Source organism: Anguilla anguilla, chromosome 18, assembly GCF_013347855.1.
Source record: "Anguilla anguilla isolate fAngAng1 chromosome 18, fAngAng1.pri, whole genome shotgun sequence".
Classification (NCBI taxonomy): Eukaryota; Metazoa; Chordata; class Actinopteri; order Anguilliformes; family Anguillidae; genus Anguilla; species Anguilla anguilla.
Window position 1 is genome coordinate 18196384 of NC_049218.1, and position 18846 is coordinate 18215229.

An 18846-nucleotide genomic window follows, 5' to 3' on the forward strand; every position below is an offset into this window, starting at 1 on the left:
AATTATCCGTAAACTTGGCCCTGTTTTGCCTGAGGGTCACAGTTGCCGTGGAGAAGGCCCACTAGTCAAGCATCGCTAAGGTTTTTCCAACAAGAATAAAACCACTAGAGAAATTATAGGAATGACAACTATTGCGTAGTAACACTGGCGCCACATAACATAACAAGTGGCATAAATATATGATGAACTGTGAAATGTGAAACCTGTGGAGAGACAAATTGGTGTCTATAACAGGAACAGCTGAAGCTGACATGCTATAGATGCCACATTCCATCACTTTGGTTAAGAGATTCTGCTAAATGGCGGTAAAGACATGATTGGAATAATTTTCATAATAACCGTGCATGATATCAACTCAAAAAAAAAAAAAAAAGAATTAGCATGATATAGTGTAGCCATTAAATAACACTTACATTTCCATATGTTCTGGATGCTTAATTATTATTATCATAATTATTTTTATTTACTTATATATCTATGTTTTGTTAACATCATCACAAAGCTGAATGATGAATGGGACTGAAGAGGGTGTGGCTTCTTTTAACCTTCAACCAATCATCAGCCATGACATTAAAAGGAAAAGACAGTGTGTGGAAAATTGCATTCCAATTAAAGAGCATTTTATCCACTTCCTAAAAGTAAGGTGAATCAGCACAGGTAGAAGAGTGACTTGGGTCCAATCCTTAAAGTACAGCTAGTACTATTAGAGTGGTCTCCATGAATCACATAAAGTTGGTAACTCCAGACAGTGATGGTAGCTCACTCTGGAGCATTTTTGGTTGCTCGCTAGCAGACCAGTTACCTGGAAAAAATGGTATCTGAAAAAATCTGACACCTATAATGTAAATGCATGCGTTACCTGTATCCGTTGCTATTGGAATATAGGCTGGAATTGTACACCTACAACGATTCTTTGGCTTGCCAGGCCTTCATTCATTCAAAGCTGGATAACGCTGGATGTTAATAAACTGTAAGCTCTGTTAGTCTGATTCTAACACAGATATGCTGAATATTATACACTGTTCCTGTCGAATGAATGCTGTAAATTAATTTAAAAAATCATAATAAAACGGGCCCACTGAGGCAGCATGCAGAGAATGCCCCCACACAGTCTGCACAATCCTCACACTACGGCTTTCCTGCTGTGTCTTACAGCCTCATTATGATTTCTGGAAACAGAAGAGCCACAGAAGGTCATCTGCTGAGCCCTTTGCATGATGTCACTCATCCAGTTAATCCCAGGCATTATCTAAACCCTCTATGCCCACACTGCACCTCGAGACACAGGTCTGTGAAACACTGACCTTGTAAAAGATTTCCCTATATGCTACGCATCTTCGTACATAAGCCTCATAACTATAGCAACGTATGCTGGTGCTCCAAAGAAAAAAAACGAAAACATTTTATTCTTATATATCACCCCCTTTTTTAAGCCTTTTTTAAAAATGACATACTCATAATAAAATGGTTACTGGAACCCTTTTGAATACAGACAGAATCCTGGTCTCCTCTGAAAGGTAACCCTTGGGAAATTGTTTTCTAGGAGTCCAGCTCAAACACAAGTGGAAGCTTTTTCTAAAAGATATTTTTTTTTATTCTAAAAGATATTTTTTCTGTGAATACAGATGCTTGAGGCTGTGCGTGGTGGGCTTACAAGTGAAACACAGACACAGCGCTGGACAAGTCCTGGCTCAAATTATGACAATATCATCAATAATTAGCATTCTGCATTGTTTTTCTGAGCTATGTCTCGACAAATAGCCATTTGGAGACTCTGAAAGGACGCTTAGTAACCAAATGAAATTATGGGTTATTGGAGGTGTAAAATTCCATATACTTTACACTTTATACTTGCTCATGGAATAAGTAGTGGCTTGCTTTCCGCCTGCCTGACTTTCCCCGTTCCTGAGGCTGGTAATCACAGGGCAGATTCAGGGGTACAGAGCCACATGGAGAACGAGTGGCTGAGGACAGCATTCAGAAAAGGGGGGGGGGGGGGGTAGGGGGGGCAGCAGGATGAGGAACGGGAGCATGAGGGGACGAGCAGATGCAGCTAACAGCTCTTCGTCCTCTTCCTCGTCGCTATCTTTCTCTCCCGCCAGCCGTGTGGAAGAGGACGCTGCGGCAGGCTGCCGTCGACGCTCCCAGACGAAACCGGAGCGCAGTCTGACGATTCTTTTCTTCCCCCGCACATAACTGTCAGCTCCCTGCTTTCAAACGAGGCTCCGTTCTCCGGGGAGCGCGGCGGGGGAAAATACAGAGCCGTTCAGAAAGCCTTGCGGCGCACAGACGACCGAGAGAGCGCGCGAGCGGAGCGATGACTGAATGAAGGAGTCGGTCCGCGAGCGAGCGAGGGAGCGAGCGTGTGAGCGAGCGAGTGAATGACACCTAAAGAAAGGCCCCACAACCCTCCCCCATCCGTCTTCGTGGAGGCGACAGCCAAGCGACGGATTTGTGTTCGGCTCTGACGAATTTGTGGCCCTTCTTTCTCCGCCACGCCGCATTGACCAAAATGGAAGTATTAATTTCTCTTGATCCGGGTGGGGAACGGGTGACAGGCTGGGTGTTGGTGTCTGAAAAGCAGCAGATCTCTGCCCTTATTCTGTCACACACCTCCACTGAGTTTGACTGGCCGAGACACATGCATCGCAGCCACTATAGCAGACCCCATAAATCACTGTCCTCACACAGAATACTGAAAAGTTTACTTCACAAAGTATGAAATTCAATTTCTTGACCTAGTGTGGGCATGTTTTTTTTTTTTGTTTTTTTTGGGGGGGGGGGTGCATGGAGATGACGGAATGCATGTGTAAAGAATTAAATTATGTAATTATGTATAAACAAAGTATGCTTGCATATGGTTGCATACATTGTATCACTTTCGTGCACTATATAATGACATAACTCGAACAAAAAAAATTTTTTTTGAAAAATGTTCACTTCAAAACATTCAGCCCACACACAAACTGATTTGCACACACACAGACCCACACACACACACACACACACACACACACACACACACACACAAATTCCAGTACGTCCTTAAAGGGCACTTGTCACATTACACTGTTCCCTAATTAAAATGTCATTTCACAGCTTGGGTCCCTGCATAGATGTGGGAGCCTTCGCTCGTTGAGTTTCCGTGATGTTAGTGTCCTCCCCGTCGGCTCTGCCATCTCTCTTCCCGCTCGGTGACATCACCCACTCTCCACTCCATCACACTCCTAATCTCCAAACTGACAAATTAATGAAGCCGCTAAACGACCTTGCTTTTTTTTTTGGGGACACATTACAGACATGGGGAGGCTCGTTCCGGACTGGGGACAGGGTTACGATTAAGAGGCCCGGAGTGGGGCCCATTTAGCACTCCCAATTACGCCACAAATTTTCCATCTCCGATTCAGCCAAGAACAACCGATCACTCAGATCCGCTCGTCGGGGCTGATTGTCACAATGGGAAATGGACAACCTCTTTCTTTTGTCTCTTTCCTCATGTCCCTAGTTAAGCTTTTCGCTTCAAACAGCAGTCTTCTCCGGACAGAAAGATTAGTGCATTTTTAAAATATTTATTTTTATTTTGATGGCAGATTTGTATTGTTTGCCTCAATGACACTGCAGGAACCGGTGATGAATTTTCCCTGAAAACTTGGTGACACTCCTGGAACAAGGCTGGATCATCCTACAGGCACTGAAGTGCTTCAGGGCCAGGGTTGGCTAGCCCTGCAGGCCATGTGACCCTCCGGGTCTGGGGTTGGCTAGCCCTGCAGGCCATGTGACCCTCCGGGTCTGGGGTTGGCTAGCCCAGCAGGCCATGTGACTCTCCGGGTCTGGGGTTGGCTAGCCCTGCAGGCCATGTGACCCTCCGGATCTGGGGTTGGCTAGCCCTGCATCAGGACCAGGGTTGAGTCATCATGGAATGTTAAGTTGTGCAGTAACAATTAATTATTTAATTTAAATAATGATTTTTGTTTGTTTCACTGAATTCCGTTTACTGAATAATAAAGTAAAAAAACGTATTTAATGATGAATATGAATGAGGTTATTATTAAAAGCTAATGTCAAGGACCACGTTTTATAAAGAGAAACCGATATAGATTTCGCACAGAAACTGTATTTCATTAATTCAGCCATGTGTCTAGACACCAAATTCACAAGAAAGTGTACTTGGGAAAGTGAGAAAAACTAATTTTATCTTCATTCTATATTCTCAGCTAATACACAACATTGATCAATATCAGACTTTCAGAGATGCTTGCAAAGGTTGAGAATCACTGTGCATTGATACATAGCAAGAAAATTATTAAAATCGGCAGACAATTTAGTCACACTAAGATGAACTGATCGCACTAATTCCTTTACTCTGAAGTGCAACTTCCTAAATAATCTCTTCCATTCTTTCAGCTTAAAATGTAGGAGAGAGAAGGCTATAGGATAAAAAGCAGTTGCTGACTGCAAAATAAAACCATTTACGCTAATAAGAAATTTACACTGGAGTGCTCGGGCTATACACTTGAGGCTACATTTAATCACAGCAAGTGATGCATTCTGTCATTGGAGCTGTGCTTATTTTTTTAATCATAAATGTATTTTTATGCAAAATGCTCCCAATAGGCTGGCGACATATGCATCACAAATCACAATTATCCAAGAGCTTGAACTGGTTTGGATGTTTAAAATTCTGATTGGGTTTTACATTAATTTGTTGACTGCAAACATGAAAGGGTTATTTGTTAGGATTTGTTCGTTGTTTTATGAAACTTTGCTAATGGAACACTGAGCACATTGTGATAAAAAATGAATGATGTATTTTACTGGGGGTGCAATACAGAGCTGTTGGTCGATTGAATAATTCATGGAACATAGTATGAATTGACCCATATTCAGACAGCATATCAGTGCAAAAATACACATTAAAATGGTACTGTACTAACATGGGGGCGCAGTAGTGTAATAATGTATTAATATTTAAAAATATATGCATAAATGGGTCTCGTATGCATGGTTAGAAATGTCTATCGGACCACTGCAGGCCCAGTTCTGTTTAGTGACCTCACACTTTTAGTTAAAGCTGCCTTAAACTCCAGTCCCAGAGGCACGTCGGCCACACTGAGCGCTCGGTTCCCAGGACTAAACAAGGTCACTTCGGTTTAGTGGCAAAGCTGCTCTGTCTATCCCTGAGGATCATTACTGCGAAACTCAGCCACATCCCTCCCAGAATCCTTCTCTTTCCTTCTCAGTTCATTTCGATTCCAATCCAAACAGACGGAACGCTTCATTGGCATGGCTAGAATGCTCGGAGGCTGCGTTCGGAGCGTTCAGGCGAGTGGCGGGTGTGACTTGCGCCAGGGGACTGGGGTCTTTAGCTCGGTGGGGTGATTCTATCGCCTGTCAGGAGAGCGCATCGTGCCGCTCTGAAGACCTGGGTTCGATTCCAGCGCGCCCAGGCAGGGTAAAGGGGCACCACTCGGTGCACAGCCGCGTGAGATGGAAGCGTCCGTCTCAGCGTGAGCTGGAGGGCCGGCGGACGCTGTCATGGAGACGGCGGGGCAGCGGGCCGTACCCGACCTGAGGCGGCCCTTAATGTGATCTGACAGGCGCTATGCGTCAGGAGGCCCTGGAGAAGTCTCCTGTTTCTCCAGAATCAACGCAGATTAGATATGATTTTTCCCCTCTCTCTCTCTCTCTCTTACAGTGATTCATGGCCTGTTGGCGATAAGCTGCGATCGTGATGCAGTGAGAACGGAAAGGTCGTGACCGTGAAATAAAAAAAATTTGAAAAAACATTTATTTTTCCTCTATTCATTTATGCTCTGATGGAACGGCAGTGAATGGATGGAAGCAGAGGCCAAAACCGAGATGTTGTGGCCCCTTTAAATTTCTCCGCGCTCTCATTCCCTGCTCCGAGCCCGGGTTCCTCCTGGCTCGGGTTCAGGAGAATGCGCCACCGTCTGCAAAGGTTACGACTATGACAAAACACTCATCGAGCCCGTTCCACCAAGGGCAAGCTTTTATTCAGCCTAGATTAACATACGCATCAGCAGCCGACTAAGACTACGAGGAAGCAGAGCCAAAAACTGCATGGCACAGCACAGCACAGCACAGCACAGCACAGCGCTGAAGACCAAGACGAAAACACCAAAACTACTCTTCAGTGATGATTTAAGCCCTCTTTCGGAGGTCTCAGGCAGGGACCCTACTGGCGCGAGACGATGGCTGTGGGGAGCGGCCCTCCGCTGGGGCGGACTCAAGCGTTTCTCTGCCTCGGCTCGATAAACTCCAGGCCCAGAAGAGCAAATATGTCTTCCTCTGTTTCTGCTGTTAGGTACACTTTCTGGAGAAACAAACAAAACATTAATTTTATACCCAATCACGCACAACCGTCATTAGAGTGGAGAATAAATGGGTGCAATGCACGTAAATTATATACCATATGTCACTGACATCATGTGCACAGACACACACACACACACATACACACACACACACACACACACACACACTCTCATATGCACACAAACAAACACATGCAAACACAATTGTACACAAACCCACACACACACAGACACAAACATGTGCACACACACACGCATTTATGTAAGAATTATGTAACTCGTCCCAGCCATGTATTCAAATGCATTTATTATATGCAGACACAATTGAGCCTGAAATAAAGTGCGAAAACCTGCAATCACAATATTACAGAAGCCTACTTTAATGATTACATAACATTATTTATTTGCTTAGCAGGGGTCCCCATTCCCAGAGGAAATGCTTAGATTTTTGCTCTTCATGGATTAATGCAGTTGTATATTTTATTACAGCAAATGGGTCAAGCACTTTGGCTCAAGGTTACAAGGAGTTGAACCCATAACCTCTAAAAACTCCAGCTCCATGCGCACCTACCTACAGTAACAGCTGCCCAAGGCAGAGATGCAAGGCAGGAAGAGAACAGACAGAGCCCCGCTGCAGCGGGTGGGAGAAGAGGCTTCATTTAAGGCAGACAGCGGCCGTCTCTCCACACCAGTCCACTGCTGTGAAAGCGCGCGGTGACCTGAGGGCAGAGCGCTCGAGGGAAAGGAACGCCGTTCTCATCCGCAGATCCGTGCGCCGCAGTAGGACGCCGAAGAGGACCGCGCGGTCTCTTCTGGGGACTGAAGAAAGCGTGACCTTTTGGTCCGGCCAGAGCGGAGCTCAAAACAGAGAGCAGGGGCAGGCCGGAGGCAAGATGGCGTAACGAGCAGCGAGCGTACGGTATCAGGGCCGCCTCCTCGCACGGACGGGAGCGGAGAGGGAGCTGTGTTCATCACACATCCTGCCTTGAAGTGATAAGGCAGAACTGACAGGAGGGACAAAACAGCCGGAAGAGACCCAGTTCTCTAAACACAGGGACGGCAACCCCGTATCCAAGCACATTTACCGCTAAAAACACTTCAAGGCACAGTCCTGCCTGCCAGGCACGTTATTTATAATGCAAATACACCGAAGGAAGCAGTTTGATTTGCAAGGGGGGGCTCAAGGCATGCAGGGAAAATGAATAGGACACTATCAGAGCCAGAATCAGCCGGCCTGTTAGCTTTGTGTCCTCATTGATAAAATCACAGACAAATACAGCCAGAGTATGAATTATGAAGTCTGATCCCCCCCCCCCTCCCCCACCGCTCATCTAATGGTGAGAAATAACTGCATGGAATAAACTCTGTGCAGATGAAAGCCACATACTGTTGACTGTGGTGACGGGTCATTGTCAACAGTTAAAAGAAACTCAGCAGGACGTGTCTGGTGATTAAATATTACAGTGAGCTCTAGCAACACATCAACATGCCATGCCACAAAAACTCGGCTGGCCACATCACAAACCTCGAGATAAATGAAGGATCAAACACATTCACCAGATATGCAACTTTTCCCTAAAGCAAGCAGGCCAGGGAAAACCACCAACTACATTTATACTTAAAATAAATGGGCCTTGTGCTTCTTTGTATGCAAGCTGCTGGTTAAAGCAAAAGACAAATAACAAAATATAGGAGCCAGCCGATCTAATTGCTTTGGCTTTTTAGCAGACTGCACAAGAGTAAAATGTTTACCCCTTTACAATTATTTTTTATGTTGTAAAGTCAGAGGTCCCTGTGAGCTGCTGAAAAGGAACTGTTCCAGAAGATGGCTCATATTTTATAATGCGATATCTCGGCCTTTTTCCAGAGAGACTTGCACAGACTAAATGATAAAAGATGACCCACTCATAGAGCCCGGTGAAAAAGCCTGTGTGGGGGAGACGGGTGGGTGGGTGGACGTGGGAGTAGATGAGACAGTGCCTGATTAATGCATTTTATATTCAATATACTGTAACATGTGTTGCAGATGAAGAAAATGAGGTGAAAGAGTTATTTTTTGGGTAGCTTTTTAATGGTTTGATATTAATAGCCGTAGTCCTTCACCTCAATTGACCTCGATTCTTGGCTGTCCTTATCTCTTTTGTGGGTTATTCACTAAAAATGCAATATTATCATGTGTTTATGATTATTCTTTTTTCAGTTTCTAAAAGTTACAAACATAAGTTTGCATTATATTAATGTAGTTTGCCCTGCTTATGCATATCTATAAATACCTAAACTGCAAATACTGGCTGGTCTTTTGATGTTTAGTTGTGAACAGCAATTAAGAGACTTTTGCTTTTGCTTCAATACAATTCTGGATTTTATGTCTCACACAGGAAGTTAATCAGTACTCTACACTACAGTATGGTGCAGAAATAATTTCTAAAATTTAAATAATAACTGAATTTCAGGGTCCAGGTAACAGTACTGGCTGTTTTCCCAATGGGTGACGAGATCTGAATTCTAGGTGGAAAACCACACAAAGCTCTTTAGCAACAGATGGGTGAAGTGTCACAGAGCATCAGAGTTCAGCACCAGGATTCAACCCTGTAACAGTCTGCATCAGCTGCATGGAAAAACACTTCGACCAGAGCAGAGCATCCAATCGTTCTTTTAGGTAACTCCGCAGGAGTACGTTCCCCATCTGTACACCATCAGCATACGCCCTAACGTATGCGTGGTGGACATCATGGCTGCTTCGCGACGCGCTCCTCTTTGGCACACTGCTGATTCCCCTCTCGCTGTCTCTGCAGCAGTCACGCCAGCCTCCCTCCCGTTCCTGCCCAAACGGTGCTGAACGCAGACGTTAGCGCCGCTCCGGAGGCGCTAAACCGCGCGTTCCTCGCCTGTTTTTCTGCTCCTTTAGTCAGAGCGGCTAATCTCCCAGGTCCGGCTGCACTTAATGAGCCGGTTATTAATAACGCCGGCGACGCCGGGGCCGCCACTGTCCAGTCTGTCCGCCCACGCGGAGCACTCTGGCCGACTCCCACGCCCGCTCACACTCCCGCTCCAGACACAGATGGCACCATTGCCTAATAATTACCGCCGTCACCGTGGGTTTACGAGGGGCTCGCCCTCCTCCCAGGCCGCCAGCCAGCCGCGAAATGGGCTCATCACCGCTAGCCTTCTCCGTATCGATTACCCCTGATTAAAAAAAAACACCAGCTGCATTGCTATGGTTTCAGTTTCAAAAGTTGGAAATGACTAAAATAACAAGAAACACAAATGACCGCGGTCTCAAAAGCACCTTTTCAGATTTCAGATAAGGACTTAGTAACCTGATTCCATTGTGTGTTCAATTCATCCAGAAAAAGTAGATGTAATCTGAAAAGACATAATGATGCTATTAAAGCAATGATAATAATTCGTTAAATTGTTTAAAAAAACAAACAAGAGGAAATATATTTGTCATAATGTTCAAACTCGTCTTCACTTTATCTTTCTCTTCCACGACACATTTTCTCTGCAGGCTTCATAATCACAGCAGCAATGCTGAGCACCAGTTTTCCATTCCCTTAAATCTTTCCAGAATGTCCCCTTAAATGTTCCGGAAAGTTCCCTTTGTTGTCTCTTGATACCCATTTCAGCACTTGTTCAGTGCTTCAGAGGAGAAGGCAGGAAAATGGTGAACCATTTGGCCACTGACCTACGCTTTGTAGAGGCGTTCAGATAAGTTATTTAATCTTTGACTTCTTCAAAGATTCTCAATTTCTTCATATGGTAATAGCTGCCCTGTCCTTTCATTGGTGCTTTGGAGTCTGAATCAAATGATTACTCAGACAGCGTCTGTTAGAGCAAATCATGCTTCAAGGTCATGAGACTGAAAGCTGTTATTTAAAAAGGTTCTTTAAAAACTTCAGGGAAAAACTTGTAAGGGAATATTATTACTGTATGCAAACCCTTATCTGTTTCAGTACAGCCACATTTTTAAATATAACATTCTCTTCCCTTCTGTACACTCCATTTTATTATATTAGGCTATTACACAGCTGCACTGTAAACATGAGAGCAATTTAATCAAAGCTCAGAGCAGAATGGCCTTAGAAGCCAAAAGAAGTTTGAGACAGTTTTAGTTTTTTCATCACATAAATGAAGTTAAAAAGTTTAAGAGGTTTTTTTAATATACTGTACATGTTTGCTCACAATAGAAGTAAATTAATTTTTGAAGCTTAACTTTGTGGTCAGTATCTTGTTAGGTTGTGTGATTGCATAGGACCAGGAATAGGAACTTGAGAAGCTTGCTCAACCACAAACTGGCTTTGAATTTGAATTTAAATGATATATATATTTATTTATTTATATTAATTTTTTAATACAACATGATTAAAAATTATGTGAAATGCCAAAACACAGTTATAGTGACTACAGAGTTAATAATGCACAATTGCTGAATTTAACAAAAGCTTTTAGAATTATATCTTTTTACATATACAGATTAAAGCATTTAAGACATCATATATAAATCATTTACAAATAAGTTATTGATGTTTAATAAATCTGTCATTAAGGAGGGTGCCAGGTTTGCCATACACAAGATGACAACTGGCACAGTTGTTACTGGGTGTTTTCTATCTCCTGTCTACTCCAGATGGTCAGTCGCTGATCGAACATCTGGATCACTTTAACTGTTCTGGCCTGGGGGGCCCTCCCAGACTGACTGATAGTGGTGGATTCCTCGTGGTGGATTTTGTTGGCTGGTGTGGTTTATTATTTCCTGCACCCCGACCCCAAAATTTGTGCCAACCTTCCCCCTGATTTCTACAACCTCTGGTCCATCTGTGTTGAGCTAGCTTTCTGCCTAGCTAACAGTGGGCAGTACCTCACAATGAGTTTTCAAGCACAAAAGCATCTGATCACGTGCTTCATCTGGCATCTGATGTCTTTACACACACTGCTGAGTGAGAGGTTACGCGCCATTCGCCACCACTGGCCACTGCTCTCCTGTTTGCCACTGCAATCCATTTATCCGTAATTTGCATATTAATATAAAAGTCACTTTGAATGAGTCTGACACATATTAAAAATTAAAATGCCCCTAATCTTTATTCATAAAGTAAATTAGAGACAATAGATTGTGTCACGGCCACAATTTGTATTCTACCTAACCTCCCAAATATTGCTTTTTAAAATATGTGACCCTTTCCCTACCATAGAAATAGGTGCATATTGATACCATGCAACACAATGTGCAATAATGTAACAAGGAGGTAATAAAATTAGGCAACGTCCTCAAAAGTCCACCTTAACAAGTCCACCTCAATTATTTCTTTTAAAATAACAGTATCACCCTTTATTTACTTCAACGGATTCTCAAACAGTGGGTGTAATGGAGCACATTATGCTACACTAATACAGATGCAGCTGGCTGTGTTTCTGTCTGAGCGGCCAGCTGACGGGAAGCATTAGAGGTCAGGAACACACTCACCACCCGGTGTTTCTCGAGATGGCCTCTCCAGCGCAGGTGCAGAACACGTGTCATTAAATTAGGCATGATTAATCTGGGTCCTAACTCCCCGCTCCAAAGGCTTTTCCAATGATTTATTGCGGATAGTAAATAACCTCTTTGTTTTAATTGTTTTTTTCTTTATTACAAGGTGAAAACAGGTTGTTATTACCAGGGAAATGATTAATAGGATAATCGTTCGATTGTCTCCATGTTAATCGGTCTTTATTGCGGCACAAGGAAGACGCTGACGACAGCACAAGAGTCACTGGGCAATTAGACCATCAATTCTTTCCACCAAATAATTCTGATTTCCTTCCTGTTCCTCCCTGCTCTGTGAGACTTAGTATAAAGCAAGGGATACTGTATTGTTTAGCTATTACTTTAGCCCTAATAATAGCAGTTACTTATTGTTGTAAGCTCGTAGTTATTGCTGAAACATAGCATGTGCACATGAAATCAGTCAGTATGTCATCACAATGTCAGTATGACACATGCATAATTAATCACTTGTGCTAAGTTTTTATTTTTTGGGGTGTTGTGATTACAGGAGCCAGCCTGCTTGGTACTATATCTCAAAGGTAATGCAGCTCACCACAGCTTTGTGGAGATCAGTCACTTGTTTGGGAATGAAAACCACCATTTTTTAACCACCTGAAGACCAGATTTAAACAGCTGGACTCCATAGACCACTGCTAATAATAACAATAATTGAATTTTCTTAGCTCTGCCAAACTCTGTTAATAATTAATTGGTTCTCTCAAATGGGCGCCTTTAGCTTGACCAATTTGTTTCCTCCAGTAGACGCTGGGACTGCTGCCTCAGCAGGACGCAGCTGCTAAATTAGAAGCTGCTGCAAAATGCAAACTTGGCCCTGTTGTTCCTCTCTGTGTTCAGTACATTTCAGCAGAGCCGAGTGAATTAGAAGCTAATGCCTGCACATGGAACAATGTGGCAGATTAAAGTATAGACTGATTGAGCGTGAGTGTGTGCATGTGTGTGTGCCAAGGACTTTAGTTGGAATATTGGGGGGTTGAAATGCATAGACCCCAATAACTGTAACCCAGTAGGGGGGGTATGGGGGCATGCCCCCCTGGAAGAAATATTTTTAAAGAACAGCCGTGAAATGAAAATGTCTGGTTAATTCTAATGGGAAAATACTTCAGACTGCTGATCAGTATATCCCAATCACAACATGAAATTCTCATATTAAGGTGGTGGGGTGGGGGGCTGGGGCTTGTGCATGTATGTGTGCCTGTACTTGTGTCTATGCAGGGCACATGCGTGTGTGCATGTGTTCAGTGAGTGTCTCAGTCAATTAATCTGTCTTTAGCCAGAGCCTTCAATAACAAAGCGATGGATATTATAAATGTGTCCCGTGGTCTGACGTGTCTGCTAAATCAAATTTGAAAAATACAGCTTAGTTGTTTGGTAATAATAAGGCAGGAGGGACAGATGTTATACGATCTGATTTACCCCATATTAAATTTGAATAAAGATGCTAATCTGTCTGAGCCATGTGCGTGTGCATTACCTGGAGACACATAGCCGACCATTCAGTCAGCAAGATAGGATCAGTCTTGTTTATATATAAATTATAAGCATTCTTCACAAGCTAGCACAGTTCATTTTAATTGCACTGTACAGAACAAAGAGACAGACACAGACACATGCACACACACACACACACACACACACACACACATACACGCACATGCATGCACACGACTGCATTAAAGTGGTAGCTGAAGCCAGGACATTAAATATCTGTCTTCATCCTAATAAGCTCCATAGCTGAGGAGAATGAGAATACATTGCTGATAAGCATGAGATCTCCTAAAGGAAATTCAGAAGCAGAATCACACGTGTGCCTAACAGGTGTGACACATGCTAAGTAAACCGTCAGTCCCTCTGTCTCTCCAGGAACCTAACATCACCCTTCTCTAAGGGCAGAACAGGTTATTTCAATGGGTGTGCATCAAATAGATAAATGTGATCCAGTAAATATAAATGTTTGGCTCATCCCTTGTAAAAAAAGGAATCACGTGATATTAGCCTTTTTCACAATTTCACATGTGAATTTAGCATGAACTGGAGATTTTTCCACGATTGGCTTTTTCACACGTGAATGAAAATTTCCACATGTGAAAAGAAAAAAGACCATGTCGAATCATTTGCATCTTTTACACACACTTACACATCACTGACTATTTAAAATGTGAACCACAATTTTCACATGAAATTGCGAAGGTACAGTAACCTTTTTCCTCTCTCATATGCTGGGATATTTTTATAGTTCACATGCGCACTCTTCACATGTTGGGTGTTCCCACGTGGTTTTTGAAATGGGAGTTACGTGAACACATTTTTCGAACAGACAGGCTTATTGTCCATTTGGTTTTGCAGCTCTCACCTGGGTGATGAACAGTCACACTGCCAGTCGTGGTACTCTCCAGCAGATAGATCCAGAATTAAGCATTAATATCTGCTGCTGTGTCGCGTTAGCGTCTTCAGCTGCTCTGTCCTATTCATACGCAGCTGAGTGCGCTGTCACTCACCTGCCGCTCGAAAGCCGAACAAGGAACAGATTACAGGTGTTGGTTTTTCCGTGAAAATAGCTCGACATTTAATTCTATTTTTTCAAGTCATAATTGCAGATTATAAAAATAGTTCTCCCTCTGTGCGCAGCTTATGCTAATGGGCCCCGGGAGACCTGAGGTGGGGTGGGGGAGTCGGGGGTGGGAGGTGTGGGGGACGGCAGGGAGGGCAGGATGTCAGAGAGGCACAATATCACTGGGGCTGAGCACAACTGCCTTGACTCTACAGATCACTCTCTGCAGTGTGGAAGCAACTGCACTTTTAAAACAATTAAACTCACATTTTCATCGCCACCTTGTTCCTGGAATGTAATTTTCAGGCCTGATTCAGGCACCGTGGCTGGAGTTCAAGATGCCAGAGAAAGCAACAGACACAGCCTCCCACTGCGGGATGTCTCTGTGTGGGAGGTGACATCCTCTTTGTATTAAATACGTTCTCTGTTCATTTCTCATGCCAAAAAGAGGGACTGCTGTGGCAGTTGCAGCAGTTCCGTTATAAGTATTGAGTCAAGAAAATAAAAATATTCCATATGAACGCATTGTTGTACTGCTTTACAACCAAGTGACTTTTCCCATTTAGATTCAGCTTCGAGTCGATACAGTTTCTACCATTTTTTAATGGACAGGACAAACATTAAAGACCATTTTGGTCATCCCTTACAGCTGACAGCGCTGTTGACTACACAAGCAGGACACAAACACATTCCAGTTTCTGGCTATGAAAAACCTTCAAAATTCCACTTGCATCAGGATCACTTTTTTTCCTTTTCACAAAATAGAGAATGAACTGCAGTGATCACAACATCCTCATTTGCAGCTCTTGTGCAAGTAAAATATAGTCACACAGTGAACAGCCTCTCAGAGATAAGTGAATTGTTCTTCATCAAAGGTTTATATACAGATGGGTGACAAAGTAAAAACCAACACAGTGTCTTAGTGAGGTGTTGGGCCACCACGAGCTGCCAAAACAGCTTCAGTGCACCTTTGCATAAATTCTCTGGAGTCTTTGGAACTCTACTGGAGGGATGGAACACCATTATTCCAAAAGATATTCCCTCATTTGGTGTTTAGATGATTGTGGTGGGGAGCGCTGTCTAAGCCATTGGTCCAAAATCTCCCATATCGTGTTGAGATTTGGTGACTGCGAAGCCCATAGCATATGATTCCCATCATTTCCATACTCATCAAACCATTCAGTGATCTCTCGTGCCCTGTGGATGGGGGCGTTGTCATCCTGGAAGAGACCACTCCCATCAGGATAGAAATGTTTCATCGATAAAGGTGATCACTCAGAATAACTTAGTACTGATTTGCAGGGCCCCTTCCCTCTGAGGGACAAGTGGAGGCGAACCATGTCAGGAAAATGCTCTCCACACTATAACCACCAGACCCCCTCACTGTAGGGGTCAAGCATTCAGGCCTGTACCGTTCTCTTGGTGTGTGCCACACATGCACCACCCACTTGTCGAGAATATGGTGAAGGATGACTCATCTGACCATATCACTTTTTTTCTACATCTCTGTAGACCAGTGCCTATGGTTTTTTTTTGCACCATTGAACTTTCAAATGTGCATTTGTCTTTGTAATGAGGGGTTAAGTCACAGCAACCCTACTATAGTATCTAGTTTTATGTAGTTGTTGACAGACAGAGCAGTATCAGACAGCTCAGTGCATTTTACTCTGTCAGAGTACACTGGATTCTCCTCGGATTAGTATAAAGACTGCATATTTTACTGTGTATTGGCTGCCAAACCCAAAGCAAAAACAGTTTTTATGTTCCTTTTTTATGTTATGTTCTGGTTTTTGTTCGAAGCTGAATGTCAGAGAAATTATTAGAACTTAATTGGACCTGTAACAGACTCACTGTGCCTTAGCTGAAAAGAGCAATATTACAAAGGTCTGATTTTTGTTTTGAAAGAAACAGTAGCTAATAATACTGTGACACACAGCTGAGTAAATTAGATTTTTCTAAATAATCGACTTTGGAAATATAAAGGATGAAAGCATCTCACGCCAGGTGTGCTTTTTGAGCCAGCTATTATTGCACTCTGCCTGGAATATCTTGGTCAAACCCTTACAAAAAAAAAATCACGTGTTCAAAAACCATGTGTCCAAAAACGCCATGTGAGGAGTACACATGTGAACTACAAAAATAATCCCACTTATAAAATGAGAGCAGGAAAGGTAGCTTATGCTATTTCATGTCACATGTTTTGTTATTGTACTGTATGTAGTCATTTTCATTCATATGGGAAAAAGCCAATCACATGTGAACATGTCCAGTTCACGACATTTTCTTTTCATGTGTGAATATTTGAATTCACATATGAAAATGTATGCATGTTTTCACATGTGAAAAGCCAAATTTCATGTGATTTTATTTTAAGGGAATAGATATTTTGTGGGATAATTTGACTTAAGGAACATGGAAGAAGAGAATCAAAGAACCAAAAGGAGAAGTGATATCCTGGTGGAGCCTTAGGAGCTCCAGCTCCAGCCCTTTTCTCTGTTTCTAAGTTACAAAGCGTAATCAAATCGCAACTGACGTTCATGAAACGGAGTAAGCCCGAATTTAATTAATGAGACAATTTAATAAGATATGCATCAAATTATCCCAGATTGTTTAAGTGACGTACGTAAAGCAGTGCCCTGCTCGCTCTGCAAGCAGCGCGTTTCAGTGATGAATACCAACGCTCACAGCGTCAGCAGCGATTGCTTCAGACTGAGCCATTAGAGGCCACATTTTATTTAAAATGATGCTTTTTTTTAATTTTTTATTATTGAATGGTGCTTTTCAGAAGCAACCAGACTATTAGTCTATGCATTGTGACATAAGTATTAGCCTTCAAACAGACCCCCAGAATATCAGATATTAAAATTTTTAAATGCACAGATTCGCTATGTTACAGGAGAACACAGGCAATAAGACATGAAGTAATACAAGAAGAGAGACAGCAAAAAGGCTCACTCTCATCAGGATGGATGGATAAATGCTATCAATAGCACGACATAACGCTTGTCATAACCAGTTATGACACTGTATGACAAAGGCCATACTTTTCAATCAGGTATTTATATCTTCTTATAACATAAAATCAGCTATTTCCACACAATGTTTGAAAAAGGTTTGTTTAACAGAAATTGTCAATAGGTTCAAATCAACCTGTATTCTCACTGATTCCAGATTTTCTTCTCATTCTTCCTGCCTAACTTCTTTGCCTAACTTCTTTCACCTTCTGGTGGGCCAAAGGTGAAGGTTTAAGCCACCTGTTCTGCATGTATAAACACAGCATGACCGCGCTCGCTACATGAATGAGAACAGAAGCCAGTTTCTCTGTTATCGGTATCCATGCAGCAAATGGAACCCGCTGAGCTGAAATTTAGTGGCCTTTGGAGATGGCTAGAACCCGCAAAGTAATGAAACACCAGAGAGGCCTATCGACACTGAAATCTTTCTGCATGTCAACATGTTTAACCTTCAATAGAGAGGAGTATAAATGATTTTTTTATGTGAAAATTGTCCGTGTCACTTGGCCGCTAATGGCTTTGGCTCAAACTAGGTTTTGGAGCTTTTTTGGTTCCAGATGTACTCAGATGTGTTTATGCAGGGTTCGTCGCAGTCATACGGGGATGGGGGGGGGGGGGGAGACGGCCTCGTTTTCTCATTTAGGAAGAGGGAAAAATGCCCCTGAAGTGTAAATGCCTGTGAAAGACACCCTGCGGAAACTCCCACCCACCTGTCCACCTCTCTGTCGCAGCACACAGTCGGGCGGGGCCCTGAAGGTGCCCGTTCTATGACGGATGAAATTTAAACGGAAGCTTCTTCTTTTTATTATTTATGATTTAACTTTGTCTAAACATGCCCCAGTGTGGTGCAGCTGCCAACCCCAACCCCCCCCCCCCCCCCTTTCCACTCTCAGTGCCAGCTGGGAGGGATTTCAAAAAATTGAACTCCCCAATGCCCCATGCAATTGCCCTACAATTGCCCAGTAGTTTGCCATTCTGTGGAGTATGTGACTGGGCCAGGTGGGATGTTGAAATCCTGCTGCGTGTGTGTGTGTATATGAGTGTGTGTGTGTCTATGTAAGACAGATGAGCTGTGAACAGCCACAAATCCAACAGTCCTCATCTTTTCATTTTTCCTGCCTCTCCTCTTACGCGTCTCTCCTGTTTCCTGCTGACAGGAGAACGGCTCCTGCTTCTTCCATTGCCTAGACCACGCAGTTTTAACGACTCACAGGGTCACAGCTGGTCTCTTGTGATTGAGGTGCTGAATGAGACCGAATTTCTGCCTCCATAGGTTTACCTCTCAGATGAAAATGACTCATTACCCCTCCCAGTGCCGACATAAAGAAAGCACAATTATTATCACCCCAGACGATGTTTGCAATTAAATGTGTTGTGTGTTCTGATGTGAAACTATAAGTG

The 18846-nt window shown here is 43.1% G+C and overlaps 1 protein-coding gene across 1 annotated transcript in view; it reads right to left on the minus strand.

Annotated features, from left to right (window-relative positions):
• Window positions 1–6004: 6004 nt before the first annotated feature.
• The window catches only part of dntt (deoxynucleotidyltransferase, terminal), a 59444-nt gene continuing 46602 nt past the window's right edge, over window positions 6005–18846 (minus strand). Inside the window, exon 11 of the mRNA XM_035400920.1 lies at window positions 6005–6334. Within this exon, the coding sequence (XP_035256811.1) occupies window positions 6248–6334 (87 nt within the window). The 3' untranslated portion in view covers window positions 6005–6247. The remainder of the gene's footprint in view (window positions 6335–18846) is intronic.